This window comes from Rhinatrema bivittatum, chromosome 2 (genome assembly GCF_901001135.1).
Source record: "Rhinatrema bivittatum chromosome 2, aRhiBiv1.1, whole genome shotgun sequence".
NCBI lineage: Eukaryota > Metazoa > Chordata > Amphibia > Gymnophiona > Rhinatrematidae > Rhinatrema > Rhinatrema bivittatum.
The window spans coordinates 425,612,671-425,632,976 of NC_042616.1; the positions used below are offsets into that span (position 1 = coordinate 425,612,671).

The 20,306-nt window shown below is 47.3% G+C and overlaps 1 protein-coding gene and 1 long non-coding RNA gene across 2 annotated transcripts in view; one reads left to right on the plus strand and one right to left on the minus strand.

Moving 5' to 3' along the window:
* The window catches only part of CSDC2 (cold shock domain containing C2), a 76,168-nt gene that overhangs the window by 49,374 nt on the left and 6,488 nt on the right, over positions 1 to 20,306 (plus strand). The window contains exons 2-3 of the mRNA XM_029590258.1: positions 15,658 to 15,915; positions 18,055 to 18,177. Of these exons, the coding sequence (XP_029446118.1) occupies positions 15,737 to 15,915; positions 18,055 to 18,177 (302 nt within the window). The 5' untranslated portion in view covers positions 15,658 to 15,736. The remainder of the gene's footprint in view (positions 1 to 15,657; positions 15,916 to 18,054; positions 18,178 to 20,306) is intronic.
* On the minus strand, positions 3,909 to 5,434 carry LOC115084878. Its single transcript, XR_003854663.1, has 2 exons — positions 5,379 to 5,434; positions 3,909 to 4,278 (listed from the first exon to the last, which is right to left on the minus strand). It is a non-coding gene; the product is annotated as an uncharacterized LOC115084878 (long non-coding RNA).

Sequence of the window (20,306 nt, forward strand, 5' to 3'; positions counted from 1 at the left end):
GAGAAGCTTTGATTTAAGGTGTTTTGTGAGAGCTTGTTTAGTGAACCAGGGCAGCCATGTAACGCCAGCATTTGTTGACAGTCTTGGGACTGATAATGATTTTGTATTTATAGAGTGGCTTTTATCCAAACCAAACTGAAACTCAAAATGCTTTGGAGGTGAAGAACCTCAAACTGGGGTGTGAGGTGCATGGCCATCCGCTCTGTCTGAACTGAGTTTCCATGGAGAGCAGGAGCAATGTTACATTTGTATCCACTTTTTTAAATCCCTCAGTTTCTCTCCATTACTTTTTTTTTCTATTTTCCTTTCACTCCTCTCCTCTGTCTTTCTCTGTCTCTTTCTCTCTCTCTCTCTCTCCTCCTCTTTCCTCTCTCCCACCCTTGGCATATCAGGAATGGAACTGTGAGGCCTTCAGTCCACTTGACATTTCCTTCCCAGACGTCTTGTGTTGGTGGATAACAGTTGTGTCGCTCTGTGCTTGGTGCGCAGGAAGACGAGCAGGGGTGTGGGTGTTTGTAAGCCCGGGATCTGGCAGCTAAAGATGTTTTTGTGATAATGCATTCTGCCTCGTTCCAGTTCCCAGCCCCAAACACATTTCTGTCGGTATGTACCACAAACGTCCTCAAACCAGCGGCTGAGAAAACTTGGCTGCCGAGCAGGCCTTAGGTGCCGCTGGCAAGGGGCTGATTTCATAGTTCCCAAAAAAAAAGCCATCTGTTAAAAATGATAAAGGTAAGGCAGTCACTCCTATGCGAATCACTGAAGGTGCCAGCTGGCTGGCCTAGCAGCAGAGTGAGCTGGATTTGATTCCTGAGCCCAGCCTCTGCAGCTTTGGGACTGCTGGGGATGGGATGGGAGGGAGATGCCACAGGCCAGGGGCTTACCAAGCAGCCAGACTCTGGGCAGACGTGCACCGTGCTTTGCAAGGCACCACGGTCTGAGGCCCCTAGCCAAGGACTGTCGCCGCGATGGCTGGGCTGCACCAGGAGATCACAGAAGGAATAGAAATAGGGGAGCAAATCCTTGGGTAAGTGTGCGAATGAAGGCTCGTGGTAACAGAGACGTAGCCTGCGCATGCTTTGCATGAGCTGAAAGTGTAAGGTAGCGGGAAGAAGCTGCTGAACTTAACTTTTTTTTTTTTTTTATTACATGTCAAAAGACTTTTGCTGGGTAATGAAAATATTTTTGTTATTAATAATTTACATGGCAGTGTCTAGCTTGATTTAATATCACTTTAAGAGTCAGCCTGTGGAAATAGCATTTTAATGGCTTTTTTTTTTTTTTTTTTAATGATCTTCCATGCCCACAAAATAACTTGCTCTTTAAAGGGGATAGCGATAACATGGGGGAGGGAGAGTGTGACACGGCGCTGTAAGAATAGCCTTATATTGACAGGGAACAACCAATGAAGTGCAGGCAGAATTGTAATTGCAGTCTTTTGAGAAGAGTCAGGACTCCCCTTGTATATCCCGAGTGGATATTTATTAATTTATCAGAGGGCTGAACAATGGAATGGCGAGGGCGATGGTTTTTCTCCTTTTACCATAAATCTGTGTGGGTCCCTCCGGGTCCTGACGTTTCCCCGAGAGAACAATTTCCAGAGGGGCATGCACAGGTGAAAAAGCGTCTTTACCCCATGTGGATGAGCCGTCTGATAACTGCCCTCCCTCGACGAGGCTGCAACGCAGGGACGTTAATGGGCTGTGCTGAGAGGAGGGGGTTCCCAGGGGTTGATTTTAGGGGAGAGGTCCATGCGAAGATAAAAAAAAAAAATAATAATAATAATAAAGTGACAGTGTGCATGCTTTGGGATTCGTGGCAAGTCTCCATGTGAGAGCATGCCCTGGTGCAAGGCCTGTGTGTGAAAAAGGACACACGGGCCTTCTGTCCCGCCGCAACCAGTTTTCAAAACGGTCCCCTTAATCTCTTCCTTTTCCATCGGTTGGGTTGGTGGGATTTAAAGGCGCTTGAAGGTGTTGGTTCATTTATTTATCTATACAAGACTTATTTTCCACATCTCCAGCGGATTACAGCGTTAAAGCATCCACAGTTTAAACGTGCATCCTGAAGAATGGCTTAAAAGATGTCTCTCCTTTTTTTTTTTTTGTAATACAATTTTTATTGAGTGATCCTCAGACACAATATGAAACTTTGCCGATAACAGACAAGCAAACATAATACAGCAAACGATATTGATGACACAAATCACAGAACCATGAGGAAACACTTTGTCTCTCCTTTTTAAGCCATTCTTCAGGATTTCCTCTTCAGATGGGAAGTCAGTGGTGAATGAGGCTGAAATAGCATGAAAACCTGATGGCACGGTTCTGTCGGATCGGGACAGGTAGGTGTTGGAAATCCAGTAGAAATCTGTCTGACAACCTGGGTTATTTAAAGTTAGCTGGTAACTCTACGACTCCAGCACAACTTGGGATTCATTTCTTATTACGGATACAGGCCGATACAATAAAGTGCACTCAGCTGAGCGCACTGTTTTACCCGCGGTTGGACACGCAATTTGGACGGGTGTCCACTACCCCACTACCCCTTATACAATAAGGGGTTTAGCATGTCCAAACCCTCCCCCGAAGCTAATACCGCTCATCACATGCAAATGCATGTTGATGAGGCTATTAGCTATTCGCCCAGGATACAGAAAAAAAATGTGTGCCCGATCTGCACATTTTGGGGTACATTTTAAAAGACAGCGCGCGTGCGTACTTTTGTTCGCGCATCAGGCGCGAACAAAAGTACGCTGGATTTTATAAGATACGCGCCTAGCCACGCGTATCTTATAAAATCCGGGGTCGGCGCGCACAAGGGGGTGCACATTTGTGCAACTTGCGCGCGCCGAGCCCTGCGCGCACTGCCCGTTCCCTCCACCTTCCCCCGCACCTTCCCCTCCCTTCCCCTACCTAACCCACCCCCCCGGCCCGATCTAGACCCCCCACCTTTATCTGAAAAGTTACTACTGCCTCCGGGTAGTAGTAACTTACGCGCGCCGGCGCAGCAGGCCCAAACACAGGCCGCTGTGTCGGGGCACTCGGCCACGCTCCCGGACCGCCCCCGACCAACCCTTTTTGCAAGCCCCGGGACTTGCGCACATCCCGGGGCTTGTGCGCGCTGCCGAGCCTATGCAAAATAGGCTCGGCGCGCGCAGGGGGGGATTTTTAAAAGGGTTTCGCGCGTACCTTATGCATAACCCTTTTAAAATCCGGCCCTCTATGCTCAGAAAAAGTGTGCAGAAAGGTGGCTGGGTGCACGTTAGGAAAGAGGGTGCTCAACACCGAGTGCCCGGTTTCCCGCGCACTTTACTGTATCGGCCTGAGGGTGTGCTGCAAGGTTATCTTACAAACAAGAAGAGGTTATTTCTGGATGTCACTCTTCCTAGGATCCCTGTTATCGGTGTTCTCCCTAAGAGTCACAGGCCTAGACCCAGTCGGCAAGCCTGTTTCTAGCAGTAGATTGATTTTGGAAGCTCTCTCCATTTTGGCTGATAAATTCCTTAAAAACATTTGTGTCTTTGATACCCTTACATGTGAGAGCTTCAGCTGACATGATTAGCATTCTAGCGGAGCTAGCCCTCAAATGCCAGCAGGTTGTTGGCTGCTTTGGACATTGAAATATTTTAGAACAATAATATTCTGCAACAAAGCTCTTGACATTACAGCACAAACTAGGAACAAAAAGCAAGCATGTTTGAATAGATTTTCTGTGGAATTTATCCCCTCTAGCTCTATTTACCAATGTATTTTGCTTTTGAAGGGCTATTTTATTTTTATCAGCAGATCAAGGGAACCACTCTGGGTAGAGCTGGGTACGGCAGCCAATTTTTCAAGTCTATTTGTAGCCGAGTTGTTGCAGATTTGGTTGACAGATGGTCCTTTTTTAAACAAGCCATGTAACACTTCCACAGTAAAAATGTATCTCGATGTTGTGCCAGGACGTTTTTTTTTTAGAAGAGCTATATTCTTTGCATTCATGGTTGAATACTTACTTAATGATATTGGTTTGAGGTTTGTTGCATGTGGTGGATAGTAGTGTTACTTCTGTGGTAATCCCTTAAGGTCATCATCCTGTCCTGGATTATATTCACTTTCTGTAGCTTCTCGATTTCGGGGTATTGTATAGACACCTTAGAGAACACGTCTTGATTATGGAAGCTCTTCTCTGCACTGTGTATTTTCTTGTATGTGAGAGCTGCGCAGGTCCCTTGGTCGTAAGCTTGTCCCAGCCTTCCTCAGAGTGTATCAGGTGTCATTGCACAGTTTGCTGGCCCTAAGGTAGATAAGATACAGGTACTAATCTTATCTTCTGTCTAATTGCTAATACAAGTATCTTTCTACTACCATGTTCTCTCTCATTAGGGGAGTTCTTCCTTTGTTTTCATGTCTCCATCTTGCATGGTTTCCTGCCTGATCTAATTAGCTCTTTAGCTCACTTGGCCATTTGCCAAGCTTCCCTACTCCTCAGAATTACCACAGCCATTTTCTCTTCTCTCACTGAGCTACTCTTACACCATTTTTCTTGAGATTAATACATAAAATGCCAGCTAAGACACGCGTGTTATTAGAACGGGCAAGAACAAGCAGTCTAAAGCTTAGAACATCCTCAGGGACTCGGACATAAATGTCATCATGACTGCAGGCGATTATGGAGGGAGGAGAATATATTTTGGTTCTTTTTGTTCCTTCACTGAAGGTTTTACTCTGGCTGGCTCCATCAGATCTTTTTCAGTTCTTTTCAGTTAACCCCCCTCCCCTCCTGCATTTTCATTCTTAGATATTTTGATTGAGAAAATTAATTTTGGTTTCCATATAATTTTTTTTTTTTTTTTTTTAAAGGAAACCTATGGATTGAAATAGTTTTTGTCACACTTTGAGTCCTGCCACTCGAAATATCTTCTAGGGACGCCTTAGATTCCATGCTAATATGTCCTATGTACAAGACAGAAAGGAGTACAGTGGACCCTTGACTTACGAACTCAATTGGCTCCAGAGGGCTGGTTGTAACTCAAGTTGGTTGTAAGTCAAGACTATTTTTTCCATAAGAAATAATGGAAATACCCATAATGCGTTCCAAACCTCCCAAAGCACCCCTTACCTAACCGTTTCATAATAAAAAAAAGGGTTGTAAAATGTGCGAATTACCAGAAACACCTATAATTTTCCTAGTGTACTCACCACAAAGTTATAAAATGTGCCTAGCCCTCCAGAAACAACAATTTCATACTATATTCACCATTCAAGTTGACATTTTTGGCTTGCAGGATGGGAGGAGGGGGAGGATTCCCCCCTCCCCACCCCCTCAGAGCACATCTCTGGCCCCCAAACACTCATTTCCCCCTCCCAGCATACTCATTCCTCCCCTTCTGATACCTTGCTGTAGCCAGCTGACTGCTACACTCCCTTTCTGCTGCTGCACAGAAGCTTCCTTGGTCACCAGTGATGTTGTTGCTTGCTGCAATGCCGTGTCGGGTCTGCCAATGTGCTCCTGTGAACATTTGCAGCTCTGGATGTGCCTGAGATGGACAGGCCTCACTGGCAGCAGCAGCAGCCAATCACTGCAACAGTAGAGCAGAAGTCCCACCCACCAAGCCCCAAAACCCGCAATTGACAGGAAAAAACGCCCAATTAGAAGCAACCGCATGCACGAGCGGATACACATGGCCTTGGCCGGCATTCAGGCTGTAACTCAAGACTTTGGTTGTAACTCAAAACTAAAATTTTGGTTGTAACCCAAGTTGTTCGTATGTCAAGCCGGTTGTAACCCGAGGGTCCCCCCTACATGGTATGCTTCATTTGAATAAGCCATGATGGAATGTACCTGTGAAGGGAGCAGGCCCTTCACCTGCCATGTGGAGGGTTCAGACTGTGGGAGTGTCCCTCTCTGGGGAGGAGCGGGAGCAGCTGCAGACTGTAAACTCTCAAGCAAGAGAGGGGAAAGCAAAGCAGAAGCTTTTCATTCCCACAGAGGTCGATATTTGGCGGGACATACCCGGCTAAGCGTTCTGCTCGGTATACTGTGATATAAAGTCATCCGGGTAACTTTAGGGTGGATGTTTTGTTGACCAGATTTACTCGGCTAATGTTGGCTGGGTAGCGCTGAATATTTAGCCGAATAGGGAGGGGGGAGGGGGAGATAATGAAATCTCAGTTTTTGTCAGGGTAATTCGAAACGTTAGCTGGACAAATCTTTTGAATATCAGCCTCGGAGTACTTATTAGTGTCCTAAGGTTGAGGACAAATAGGAGTGAATAATTACCAAAATCTGGGGGGGACGTGCTTGCTCTAGAAATTTTCAGGGAAGGAGGGACTCCTGTCCTTGGAAGATAGAAGCATTTCATTTTGGTTGTTCAGAAGAGATCTGGGATGTACACAGCAATCCGCTGTGGTCTTAAGGCAGATGGAAAAGTAACTTGGTCTGCATTCAGTGCGAACGTTAGCCGGCTAACTTTCCCTGGAGATTCAGCAGAACAGTTAACTCGATTTATGTTTCGCTGAAAGTTAACCCTGGTTACTTTAGGACGGCAGTTTCTGCAAGTAAACTTACTGGGCTAACTTTAGCCGGGTCGTGTTGAATATTAGTGCTTCCAGGCCACCTCTTCCTTGCCTGGTTAAATTTTCACTGCTCAGCAGGGTGAAGTATTCTAATCTTGAAAAGTTACCTGGACAAACCATTTGAATCTCAACCTGACTCGTCCACTTGGTGTAATAAGGAGCCAACAAGGTGCTTCATATTTTGGAGGAGAGGAGCTGTGCCAGCAACGTATTTGAGAGAGAGACAGGAGTTTGTTCTGTAGGGGTGCACTGAATAAGAATTTCTAGGTACCGGGAGTGTCCTGAAAGGCATAGGAGTTCTCTAGAAATAATCGGTGGGAGATCCTGACGTTTTAATTGTTGGACGAGTCAGGGGAGACTACAGGTTCTTCACCAAGGGTGTGCATGGTTTGTCAAATTTCTGATGAAGTTCTGGTGCAGTACAGACATTAAGCTGGAACACCACACTGAGTGTGGAGAGCGTTTTGTGAGTTCAAGGCACTGCAGCATAAAAGAGCCTTGAAGTGAAACTTCCCCCATGCTCAGGAATGCACCATAGCCAGTATCTCCCTTTGTAGGGAGGATACGAGAGGTAGGGGAGGGGGCTACACATCTAGAGCTCATTTGCCCATTAATCAAGAGGAGGTGCTCTTCTATTGTGAGATATAAGCAACAAGCAAAGAAAACGGGCAAGAGATTTTTGGATTGGGCATATCCTACCCTTTTCAAAGAGCACTTTAGGCTGACCAGGACGTTCTGTTCCATACAGTTCGAGGAGGAATAAATAATCCTTAAGTCTGTACATTACAGTTCTCTGCAAGAGCAGAGCAGTTTAAGAAGTTTGTGTATAAACTCTGGCCCGTGTTACAGATGTATGTTTTTACCTTTATTTTTTCCACTAGTGTCTTTAATCTGTGGTTGTAATACAAAGGATCGCCTTGTGCTGTCTGCTTTGAGATCTAAAAGTGTAAATAAACTAGCTGCCGGTTCTTCGTGTTTAGTCAGGCCTTTTAAATGTTTGAGTTGCTCTGTGTGTTCAGTCTATAGAACTGAGAAGGTGTTTTGACATCCACATTCTGGCGAATTGGAGATAGTTTCCAAATTGTAATTTCTCTTATATGGTGTATGTGCCTCGTTGTCCACAGGACCTGATTCATAGGAGTAAGACTGCTGGAGCCGTGGCCTAGTGGTTAAAGCAGCAGGCTACAAACCAGGGAAGGCAGCATTCAAATCCCACAGATAGTTCTTGTGACCTTGGGCAAGTTACTTCATCCTCCATTGCCTCAGGTACAAGCTTAGAGGATACCTTCCAAACTTACTTGCATTGCTGGGTTTCGTGCATAAGTGGAGATTTATCCTATGGTTTTATAAACCGTGCAGGACGTTGCTGCACAGTTTATAAATACAGCGTGGGTCATTTCTGAAAGTACACATGTATGTTTCAGTACATGTGAATATTTGAAATGCAAGGACAGTGCTTAAATTTCATGTAAATTGCCACGAATTGTGGATGTGTGCAATGAGTAAATGTCGTTGTTGTTGTTGTTATTCAGACATAGTCCGGATAGCACCATTAGCCGGCTAACTATAACTTTAAGATAGCCGGCTGTATTCAATAGTACAGCTGCACTATTAAATATGCTTCTAAAGTTAGCCGGCTAACTTTAGGAAAGGTGTATGGCCTGACCAGATTTAGCCAATTACATTATCTGGCTAACTCTGAACATCATAGTTAGCAGGTTAACTTACCTGGCTAACTCAACTCCTAGTTAGGTCCCTGGAATGGCCCTAACTTAAGCCTAGATTCATCATTTTGCTACCATTTTCGCATGAATAGCGCCCGCGATAAAAATGCGGTTATGGTAATTTTGGAGCTTCCACAACGCATGCTATTTTGGCACTTTCATAAGTATTTTACTGCAATGTGCATTAAATTTATCACACCGGTGATATTTTCTGAGTGAGAGAGAGAGAGAGAGTACCTCTGGGATGTCACACATGTTAGTCAGCTATTTATACCACTATAGGAGGGTCATCTAGTAACGCGAGGTGAGGTTTTGGTGGTGGTCTAGGGTTTTGGGACCAGTTTTACATGCACGATCAGAGGTACAAACAGCACAGTACACATCCGTGAAGATTTGATGTGATGTGGAATGAGGAAAGGTACACAAAGATGAGATTTCTACAGTGTACTCTCGCCCTAGCTTGATGCACTCTCTGCATGGCTTTAAATATTGATTTGGATTTGGCAGCGTTTGTTTAAAAGGCCGTTTAAATAGTATGAATCTTCTTTCTTACATCTAAATGGCTGGAGCTGCTCCCTGGGGTCATGCAATCTTTAAATTGTATTTTAAGAGCCAGCCTAGCATCTTTTCTGGATAACCACACTATAAATAACGTCAAGAGGCTGGTGGTCCCAAATGGTAACACTGTGTGTGTGCAGCGACTGCTCTGATGAGGATTTGAACACTCCTTCTACACGACAGATGGACTGTTCCTTCATTATTCAATATTTTTTGTATAGTTATTGAAAAGCAAAACTCCCTCGAGACAGGGATTTGTTGCTGAAGCTCAGTCCATGCTGGGGGCCATACAATTTTCAGATATGATTTCTAGCATGAGTTTTTGGGAACATTTTCCATGCTGGGAAGTATTTATAATTTTAAAAAAAAATCTACGAGGCTAATGATTATGGGGCGGATTTTCAGAGCCCTGCTCGCGTAAATCCGCCCAAAACCGGGCGGATTTACGCGAGCAGGGCCCTGCGCGCCGGGAAGCCTATTTTACATAGGCCTCCCGGCGCGCGCAGAGCCCCGGGACTCGCGTAAGTCCCGGGGTTCTCGGAGGGGGGCGTGTCGGGGGGCGGGCCCGGTCGTCGCGGCGTTTCGGGGGCGTGTCGGCAGCGTTTTGGGGGCGGGTACGGGGGCGTGGCTACGGCCCGGGGGCGTGGCCGCGCCCTCCGTGCCCGCCCCCAGGTAGGATGGGGGTTTAAACAGGGCCGGGCGGGTGGGTTAGGTAGGGGAAGGGAGTGGAAGGTGAGGGGAGGGCAAAGGAAAGTTCCCTTCTAGGCCGCTCCGATTTCGGCCTAGGAGGGAACGGGGGTAGGCTGCGCGGCTCGGCGCGCGCAGGCTATACGAAATCGATAGCCTTGCGCGCGCCGATCCAGGATTTTAGCCGATACGCGCGACTACGCGCGTATCTACTAAAATCCAGCGTACTTTTGTTTGCGCTCGTCTGAAAATCTACCCCTTTGCGTACAATGGGCTGAGATTTGTATGCCTTTCGGGGGCCGATATGCAGCCTGGAGCAGTGTTTGAGATGGTCATCTGTTTTAGCCAGCTATTTTAAGCTGATTTTCGGCCGCTTAACCTAGCCAACTAGATTTAAGCCTGCAATATCTGTGCCTAGGTTTGGCCAGCTAACAGGTCGATCCAGTAACGTGCAGTTAAAGATTGCCCGTCTGTAACGTGCTGGGAGCGCACAATACAGACGAGTAAGGCCATCCAGCCATCCAGTCTCCAGTTTCACGCGTCCTTAGCGCTTCCTAAAATAAACACCTAACCCTTTCCGCACCCAGCATGTAAATGAACGAAAAAGCTGTATAATGAAGGAATTAGCTATTCCCCTCCGATACTGTAACGGGCGCTGATATTATCTCCTTAGGAACGCGCTGTTTTGCCGCGGCCTTAACCTGTTAGTTTACCGCCTCCCCCTAGTAGGAGTTAGGACTGTGTAACAAATCCATCAACACCGCTTAAGATACTCAAACACAATAAAACAATAAGCCTGGCACCTTCCTTGATGTAGTACGTCCCGGATGCCCCCCCCCCCAGCGCGCCCGCCACTACCCCTTTCATCAGCTGCATCCACCCATTATGCCCCTCATGGGCATGTCCCGCTTCACAGAGCGCTCCCACTCAAATCCGTTCATGGGTATATACCCTTTCGCCCCCCTCACAGCGCCATGCTACCACTGCGACCCGGAGGAGGTGAGGCACAGCGGCGAAGACAGACGGGAGAGGAGAAAAAGCAGAGCCGAGCAAAGCAAAAGCGTGCAGCAAGCCGGCGAAATAGACCTGCGAGCAGAGGCAATAGCAGCGGTTCGGTAAGCCTGGCACCCTCCTTGATGTAGTACGTCCCGGATGCCCCCCCCCCCCCCCCCCCCAGCGCGCCCGCCACTACCCCTTTCATCAGCTGCATCAACTGCGACCCGGCAGTCCCGTGAGGCCTACAAAAAAAAAAAATCCCCGGCTCCCGCACCCCCGCACTGGCCCGCCGACTCTTCCCCCCCCCCCCCCTCTCCTCCCGATCGGGCAGATAGGCGGCGGCGATGAAAACCAAAGCAAATTTTTTTTTTTTCAAAAAGCGACATCATACATTGCATAAAATAATTTCTCCAGCCTTAAAGCGACTTACTTTTGGGATCTGTCAAGATCCCAAAAGTAAGTCGCAAAAGTAACTTACTTTTCTGAAGCCATCAGGAACATGATCTTAGCTCCTCTGGACGAAGACGAAGATGGCCGCCTGCACGGGGAAAGCGTGCAATTGGCCGCTGAAGACGTGACCTCACGTCTTCAGCGGCCAATTGCACGCTTTCCCCGTGCAGGCGGCCATCTTCGTCTTGAGCTATGATCGTGATGGCTTCAGAAAAGTAAGTTACTTTTGCGACTTACTTGACAGATCCCAAAAGTAAGTCGCTTTAAGGCTGGAGAAATTATTTTATGCAATGTGTGATGTTGCTTTTTGAAAAAAAAAAATTGCTTTGGTTTTCGTCGCCGCCGCCTACCTGCCCGATCGGGAGGATGGGGGTTAAGTCGGCGGGCCAGTGCGGGGGCGCGGGAGCCGGGGATTTTTTTTTTTTTTTTTGTAGGCCTCACGGGCCTGCCGGGTCGCAGTGGATGCAGCTGATGAAAGGGGTAGTGGCGGGCGCGCTGGGGAGGGGGGGGCATCCGGGACGTACTACATCAAGGAGGGTGCCAGGCTTACCGAACCGCTGCTATTGCCTCTGCTCGCAGGTCTATTTCGCCGGCTTGCTGCACGCTTTCGCTTTGCTCGGCTCTGCTTTTTCTCCTCTCCCGTCTGTCTTCGCCGCTGTGCCTCACCTCCTCCCGGAGCAAGGCTGCTTTCGCGCCCTGCTCCGGGAGGAGAGACACAGCGACGAAGCAACAAAGACTTTTCGTGTTTTTTTACACTTCCTGGTTCCTGTCATTCCAAATGCCATTTGAAATGACATTTGAAATGACAGGTACCAGCGCACCCAGGTTACTGTATAGGCGCTGTATTAAGCGCCTATACAGTAAAATGGGTTACGCGGCCATAACCCTTCCCTACCGCTTTAAAGCCGCGGCATGCATTTGCATGCGATTAGAGGAGAGTATCGGGGAGTTAGTGAAGAGAACTGTGGGTGCGGGGAGGAAGGGTGCGCCTGACACTGCCGCACTGTTTCTACCGAGGCCTTACTGGATCGACCTGTAAGTTAGCTGGCTAGCACTGAAAATCAGTATTAGCCAGCTACATATTAGGATTTATTACCCACCTTTTTGAAAGAAATTCACCCAAGATGGGGTAACTTCCTCTCCCCGCCTCAATCCCATTCCCGGGACCACTTTTGAAATGAGGGAGCTCTCTTGAGCCGCTTACTTCAGCTAGATTTTCAAACGTCGGGGCTAGTTGGTAAACTTTAGGAGTTAGCCAGCCAGTCACCTTGCAAAATCCCAGTCCTAGTGCTATTTCTCATTCCTAAAACGCCACTAGATTTGCACAGCCCTTCCATGCTAGCTCATGTAGTGAGCACTTATTTTGACTCTGTTTTTACAGGTAGCTGCTTGCATTCGTTTCAAAACCCTGATTCATTTCATTTCATTCAGTGTGAGTGCTTTGAGTTGCCTCTGGTTTTTTGTGTTGGTATTTGGTTTCTTTGCGTGTAGCCGCATTGTGGAGGGGTGTGCACCTTGACCCAGGCTCCTGTCCTCTCCCAAAGCCAAGTACAGTAGTGGCACCGCCCTGCTGAAATGCTTCTTAATGGTGGTCCTCATGGGCTGCAGAACAGCCTTGATTTTCACAGCACATGAAATATATCAGTTAACCTAGTTCTTAGACCAAACCTTCCTTTTTTTTTTTTTTTAGGGGGGTGTTCGGGCAGGTGGTCATAAGGACTAACGTTGAAGCATATTGCCCTAGTCCAGGGGCATGCAAATGAAGCCAGTTTTGCGCCGAATAACTACACCTTTTCGGTGCGAAAGCCGGCAGCCAGCGCACTGCAGTGGTGCGATGGCTGCCGGCTTTCGCAGGCCCGCCCCCCCTGATACCACTGGATTTTCTGAGGTCTGCGACCTCAGAAAATCCAGGCCTAAGAGACATATCCTCTTCAAAGCAATTTATAAAGGTTTTAAAGACCTATTGATTCTTCGTAGCCTACACCTAAAATCTTTATTCCAGAGTTGTGGCCCCAATTGTCTAGAGCATTGTCTGTCAGAATTTTACTTTGCGTGTAACAAGTCGAGTAACTGACCTTGTACCCTCTTTCTGAATAGGATTAAGAATGCTATAAATACGTTGTAGTTATTTATTTTTGATTTTGTTACTGTTTCTGTATATACATATAATACCCCTATTTTAGTTACTTTGTCTTTAACAAACAAATTATGTTAAACTGTTACTTGTAAGGGCCCAGCCCAAAGTTTTTTGTTTGATGTAAACCGATACGATGTGTGAACGGCTATCGGTATAGAAGAGACGTTAAATAAATAAATAAATAAAAATAACTGTATATATTAATTATGTATGTTCATTTTTGTGAGCCGCCTGCAACTTTTGTAGAGTGCAGGATATACTTTTTTTTTTTAAATAAATAAAACAAATTTAAAGAGTATTATTTTTCAGTCAACACACAATCAAGCTATGGAACTTGCTGCCAGAAAACGTGGTAAAGGCTGGTAGTACCGCGGAATTTGGAAAAGGTTTGGACAAGTTTCTGGAGGACAGTTTCATGAAGTAGTTGTCCTCATTCTTATCACATAGAACTCAACAAGTAACGTGGAGCTTTAACATCCTCATGGTCAGTACTTGAACATGGTGTCCCACAGGGTTCTTCGATCTCCGCAATTTTATTCGATATTTATCTTCGGCCTTTACGTAAGCTGCTTTCTGGACTGGGCTTGCAGTACTCTTGTCTATGCAGATGACATCCAGTCTTTTTCCCCTCTTTGCTTGGTATGTTCAGATGACAGCTATTAAGACATGGCTAGCGCATAATAAACTGACACTAAATTTAGGTAAAACTGAGATGCCCGGTGCCGCCCCGACTCCTCCTGTTCCGGTCTTGATGCCGCCCCTTTTTAGTGATCACACGCGAAAAGGGACTTTAAAAAATGACCTCCTTAGGCATTTCTATTGACTCTGATTTACCAGTTGTAGATCATGTAAAATCCTTAGTTCAGAGATGCTATTGGAAGTTATGAAAACTTCACAGGTTAAAACCTTACCTTGATAAGTCAGATTTTAGATCTGTGGTACAAGCCCTTATATTTTTTTTGCCATGCTTAGATTACTGCAGCTCCCTTTATTTGGGTCTACCTGCCTTTACTGTTAGAGTCATACAGATGATGCAAAATTCGGCAGCTCGAATTTTGGCAGACATTACAAAGGGAGCATATAGCTCCGGTTTTACACGCATTACATTGGTTACCAGTTAAGTTTAGAATTCATTATAAATTTCTTGTCATGATTCATTTATCTTTAAGGGAAAACTCTTTTTGCCCTGTACAAATATGGTTTCAAAAATCTACCGTCCTGTCAGATCTTTAAGATCTCAGTCAGTCCTTCTTAGAGGTTCCAAGCTATAAATTAAGGGCCGGATTTTAAATGCCCTGCGCGTGTAAATCCGGCTGGATTTACGCGCGCAAGTCCCTCGCACGCCGGCACGCCTATTTTGCATAGGCCGCCGGTGCGCGCAGAGCCCCGGGACGCGCGTAAGTCCAGGGGCTTTGTAAAAGGGGCGTGTCCTAAATGACACGGCATTGCGGGGGCGTGGCGCCGGTCCAGGGGCGTGGTCGAGGCCTCCGGACCAGCCCCCGGGTCGGGTGATGGCGCGCCAGCGGCCCACTGGCACGCACAGATTTACGTCTGCTTTTAGCAGGCGTAAATCGTGCAACAAAGGTAAGGGGGGGGGGTTTAGATAGGGCCGGGGGGGGGGGTGGGTTAGGTAGGGGAAGGGAGGGGAAGGTGAAGGAAAGTTCCCTCCGAGGCCGCTCCGAAATTGGAGCGGCCTCGGAGGGAACAGGCAGTGCGCGCTGGGCTCAGCGCACGCAGGTTGCACAAATGTGCACTCCCTTGCGCGCGCCAACCCCGGATTTTATAAGATACGCGCGTATCTTATAAAATCCAGCGTACTTTTGTTTGCGCCTGGTGTGCGAACAAAAATACGCACTTGCGCAAAATTATAAAATCTACCCCTAATTCATTTAGTCACCTGTAGAGAGAGGTTCCTTTCCCTAGTAGGTGTTGCACTCTGCAATCTATTATCTGTTTAATTGCCTAAACAAACTTGCACAAAAACTTTTAAAAAAAAATAGCTCAAAACCATTTATTTAAGCAGGCTTTTTATTAATTTTAAAGCATTATCAATTTTAGCTCTGATCTGATGTAATGAAGCATTTTATAGTTTTATAAATGTTTGAGGAATGTACCGTATTAACAGGATTACAAGATGTATATTTTACATGTATATTTTCATTTTATTTGTTACTTTTTTATTGTCATTTTAATTATTAGTTAGAATTTGTATCTTTACTTACTGCTTTTTGTGTTTTATGTGTTAAATGATGCTATATGTATGTTGAAGTGAAAGTCGCCTAAAGCTATGAATTGTGCGACTGATACATTTTTTAATTAAAATTAAATTAGAGTTAATTACTAGTCAGATTTTGCTTTCTCTGCTACTGGGTTTGCAGATTGTAACAAGAAAATCAAACCGAAGTATCATTTGCCTCCCCATTCCATCCACTTCATGCCCCTGTATTTCTCAGCTAGCAATATTAGCGCAGTGAGCAAACACTGCAGATCTTGTCTTCTTAATGTTCCAAAAAATGTTCTTTTATTTTTTTTTCTTTTCCTGTAGGTCGCAGTAAAAGGCTGAAGGCTGCCTGCCCCCTCCTCCCCCTTTAGCCAGGGAGACGGACTTGATCCCAGCTGGTACCATGTCGTCCGACCCTACCACTCCACCACCCCCAGAGCAACCCCTGCACTCCCCGAGGTCGCCCATCTCGCCCTCCTTCCCCTTCCACCGGGAGGGCAGCCGGCTCTGGGAGAGGGGCCACCACCTCCTGGGGGACCTCCCGAGCCCCCTCCCCACAAAGAGAACCAGGACCTATTCTGCGTACGTAAGCTGCTGAACCCGTCAAGGGAAGGGAATGGGGGTGGGGGAGGGTATATGATTCAAGCAGTGCTTGTTTGTGCTGTAAGGAGGGCATAGAAGAGGCATGGGGATTGCTGGGCATCTGCTGGGCGTCACTAAGCTACGGCTGAGAGAGCTGACTGCTCTCCATAGGCAGCCGGTCTGTGCCCAGTGTTCGGTACCATCCTGTGCGAGATCTGTCTTTCCCTTCCCTCCATTCAGATTTTGGCTTCTTTTATTCCATTCTCTCCCGTGCACAGCAGTGCCCTCCTGTGACTGAGAGAGCGGGGCTGGCAGTCCTCCAAGGCTGCTAGCAGTCGTGCCTTTCCAGTTTGTAAAGAAACCGAAAACTGGTGCCAGTGTTTGCAGATGAGTGTCATCAAGATTAATTTTAGCTAAACTGAAAAACCAGGCCTAGTGGTGACGCTGAAGGCAGGAGTTTGGCACCATGGCACTAAGAGTCCCCCCCCAGTGTTGCCACCTCAGATGGTCCATTAGGAGTTGCCATAACCTGGTTCATTTCATTCCCCTGAGGCTGTGGCAGGAGCTTTCAGCTCCGTGCCGGAAATCAGCTGGATTGCAAGAGACTCGGGCACATTTTACAGACTCGAGGTTGGCCCAACGGCTCGGAGGCAGGGTTGGCACACTTCCATTTTGGAAGCTCTTTGCTTGCTTCTCGAGTCTGGCTTTTGCTCCTCGGGGTTGACAGAGGCAGCCTTCATAGCCTCAAGGAGAACGAGGCCGGTCGTTGCTTAGCAGCGGCACTTACTGGTAGGGCTCTGGGTGCCTGCGTATTGGGTCCTGGAGCTAGTCACGATCGGTGGCCCCTGGCCAAGGATTGTCACTACAATGGGGGGAAGGTGAAGAAGTGAGGGAATATGTTTGGGGAGTTGGGAATGAAGGCTTCTGGTGCTGATGCCCTGCGGAGGCTGGCAGTGATTGAGCTGGAAGCCCAAGGTAAGAGAGAGAAACTGCCAGCCCCCTCCCCATCACCACCACTTCGCAAAAAAATGGATTTACAAGCGTCGTAAGTGCTGGGGACCAAGGAAATATGTGGAAGGCAGAGACTGGAACAGCTGGAGACTCAGGAGGGTGCGCTGGGGGTAGCAGAGCCGGTTCTTCCATTAGGTAGACCAGGCTATTGCCTAGAGTGTGGTAATTTGGGGAGGGGGAGGGGGGCACTAGGGGCTTCTGGGTATGAGCACCCAGGGCTCTGCCTGATGACTGTGTCGGTCAGTGCCTGAATAGTAGGCAGCAGAGAACAGGAGGTGAGCAGGGAGGCCTGGATCAGATAACACTGTCCCCTTTGAGCCGTGCACACTTCTAGGATGAGGAAGTTTCAAAAAGCCCTTGTACCTGGCTCAGTTGGTATTTACCCATGTAACTGGCTTTGGAAAATTCTCCTGTCTGTGTCCAGCTCTTTGTTTTTACAGGATGGTTCTAGGACGGGGGATGGGGGGGGGGGGCGTTTACTGTGATTGCAGAGTTTAATTATTAGAATCACAGGGGGGTGGCTTAAGTATCTCCAAGGTAATGGGGGAGGAGGGAAAGGGGGGCACAAGGCTGAAGGGTTGTCTAATACCCTTATGCCGGCTCCGGAGGGTATCATACTCCAGCCTCAGGGCTAGCTCCATCTAAACCGGCGGGGGATGAGTCCTGAGGCAGGAATGGAGCTCCCCTCGCTTGGCAACAGAGGGTGAGATTTTCCAAAGTCAACGAGCCACTTAACTGCTGTGTTAGGCAACTAGATCCCTTGGGATGACAATTTCTCCCTCAGCTGAGAGGATAAACATAGATTTGTGGGCCCTCTGGCGGGTGGGGTAAGATTGGCGGAGCAGTTTTAGCCGGCTAGTACTAATTTTCAGTGTTAGCCAGAAATTCCAGTGCACTATGGGCAGCGCTGCCTTAAAGCTTAACTGGCCAGGTGGCGGCTGACAGTGCACTGCAGCGTAGCCGGCTAGGTCGGGCCCCACAGGCCTTTATTGAATATCGACCCCAGAGCGTCTTAACAGAGAGGCCCACGGGCAAGGGGCCATGTCCTCTGGAACTCTTCCCGGGTGGTGAGCCACCATGAGCAGTCGTTGGACACGTTGATTCTCCTCCTTCTCCCTCTTTCCTCAGCACGGCCCGTGCGTCCGCTGGACCCCTCTACAAGGGCACCTGCAAGCAGTTCTCACGCTCGCAAGGCCACGGCTTCATCACACCGGAGAGCGGCAGCGAGGCCATATTTGTGCACATTTCAGAGTGAGTCCCTCCCTTGGTGCTGGGTGTCTGGGGACGGCGGTGGGTTTCTCGTTTGAGGGAGGGAAAAGCCAGTGAAATGTCTCGGGGAGGGGCCGCCGCTGAAGCATCAACCTCCGGTGTCACAGAAATCTCCGACCCCATTCCACTTTCATTTCCTAAATGTTTGTCATTGCCAGTGATGCACTCGGCGGCGTACAGACGTTGTGAAGGCGGGGAGCACGTTCGGACCAATAGTAGTTTGGGGGTGCACTATAGCACAGGGATCACCAGAGGGCAAACTCACCAATGAATATTAAGAAGGTTCGGCAGCTAAGAGCCCTTCTTTGGAGGGGGTTACCGCTCTTTATCATTTCTAGAGCACCGGCAGATGTGCACTGCCCTGTGTGGTAACAGACCACAGGGAAGGCACCCTCGGGGGATGAAACCAAGACCGGATCAGCCAGGTCTGCAAAAATGGAGCTAGTGGGGCACTCTCCCTACCTTCCTGTAAATGAGAACACAGTCTGGGGGGGGGGGGGGGGGGGTTGGCAATTTTAAAAGGATTTATGCAAGTAAATGGCTGTTTACCTGCGGGAAAACCCTTTCTTAAAAATTGCCTTTCCCCCTCTGCAGGAAAGGTGGTGGGGCCCGAGCGAGCCGGCTGATGTACGTGTCAGTATTTCATTTTCAAATCCCGGCATGCTCCTTGTCCTGCATCTTTTGCACTCGCAAAGCTTGTGGGCTACCGGTGGGCCAGTGGAATTCTAAAGGGGAACTTTGTGGGGACTCTCCCTTAAAAAAAGAAAGGCTTGTAGACCCGAGGGAGTAAAGTATTAGGGAGCCTGCAACCATCTCTCTGCAAACTCTGAAAATTACTCTCCCTCTGAAAAGTTATTTCTCTTCACTATTTTTTTTTTTATTTGATATTGTTTTATTGACCAAGGAGCAAAGTAACTGGAGTTTGTGAAAACATACAATACAGTGTAACAATAATGGTCCAACATTTTGTTGAAAGCATGTACAACTTTCCCCGAAAACCCCCTCCCTCCCTCGACTCTCCATTCATTAATAATATAGCTTTGAACATAAAACAAAACAAAGCAGCACAGGGAAAGAGCACCAGCCAGTAACGGTGACGTATTATGCAGCCTTAGTAGGACTACTGCCCAGTAGCTCTGTTAGTAGAAGTAGGGTCCCATATTGTAGAGAACAATTGAAAACAATTAAAGTCAGATAAAGTAACGTAAGGCCATACTCCAATTATCCCTCTGACCCACATCTTTTTAACCACTCATTCATCGGGTTCCATATGTCATGAAAAGCTGCTACCTTGGCAAGCTTCACTGCCTTGAGACATGCCATACTGTAATGAGAAAAAAAAAAGCCTATGTTGTACAGTGGCCAATGACAGAGGTTCGAGTTGCTTCCAGGCCTTCGCTATTTCACATCGAGCAGCTATAAAAACCTGTAAACTAAACGTCTGATGAGATTTACTAAGTGTGTCCATGGGTAGGTTCAGCAGGACGTGTTTAATGGTTAAGGGTTCATGTTCCACCCCTAAGGAAGCTAACCAACTCCTGATTCTATCCCAAAAAAAGCACTATCTTGGGGCAGGTCCACCATATATGGATACATGAACCTGTTTGTCCGCCAACATTTATCAGAGACATTGGGAAACATAGTATGAAGTCTCACCGGGGTTAAATGCCATCTATATAAAACTTTGTAACAGTGCTCCTGTACAGCCGCCGAAATAGAGCTTTTAGCCATCCTGTTGAACACTGTATCCCAATCCTCTTCACTTAACTCTTTTCTCAAATCTTGTGTCCATGCTTTAATGTGTGAAAAAGGATGTGGAGACACTATATTTAATAAAGAATACATTTTTTATGTCATACCCTTCACTTTACTAGCATGTGCACAGAAATTCTCAAATAAAAATTTGGTTAAGCGAAGCTTATTAGTGTCCACTAGTGTTTGTAAAAAAAAATGCTTAACTTGTGCATAACCTAAGAAATTAAATGCACATGGGGGATGTCGAGACTTAAATTCCGTGTGTGATATCACCCGACCCTCTTTCAGAAGCTGACCCATATGGGTAACATCATGGTCATCCCATAACGAGAAGGCCCTAGAATCTAAACCCGCTG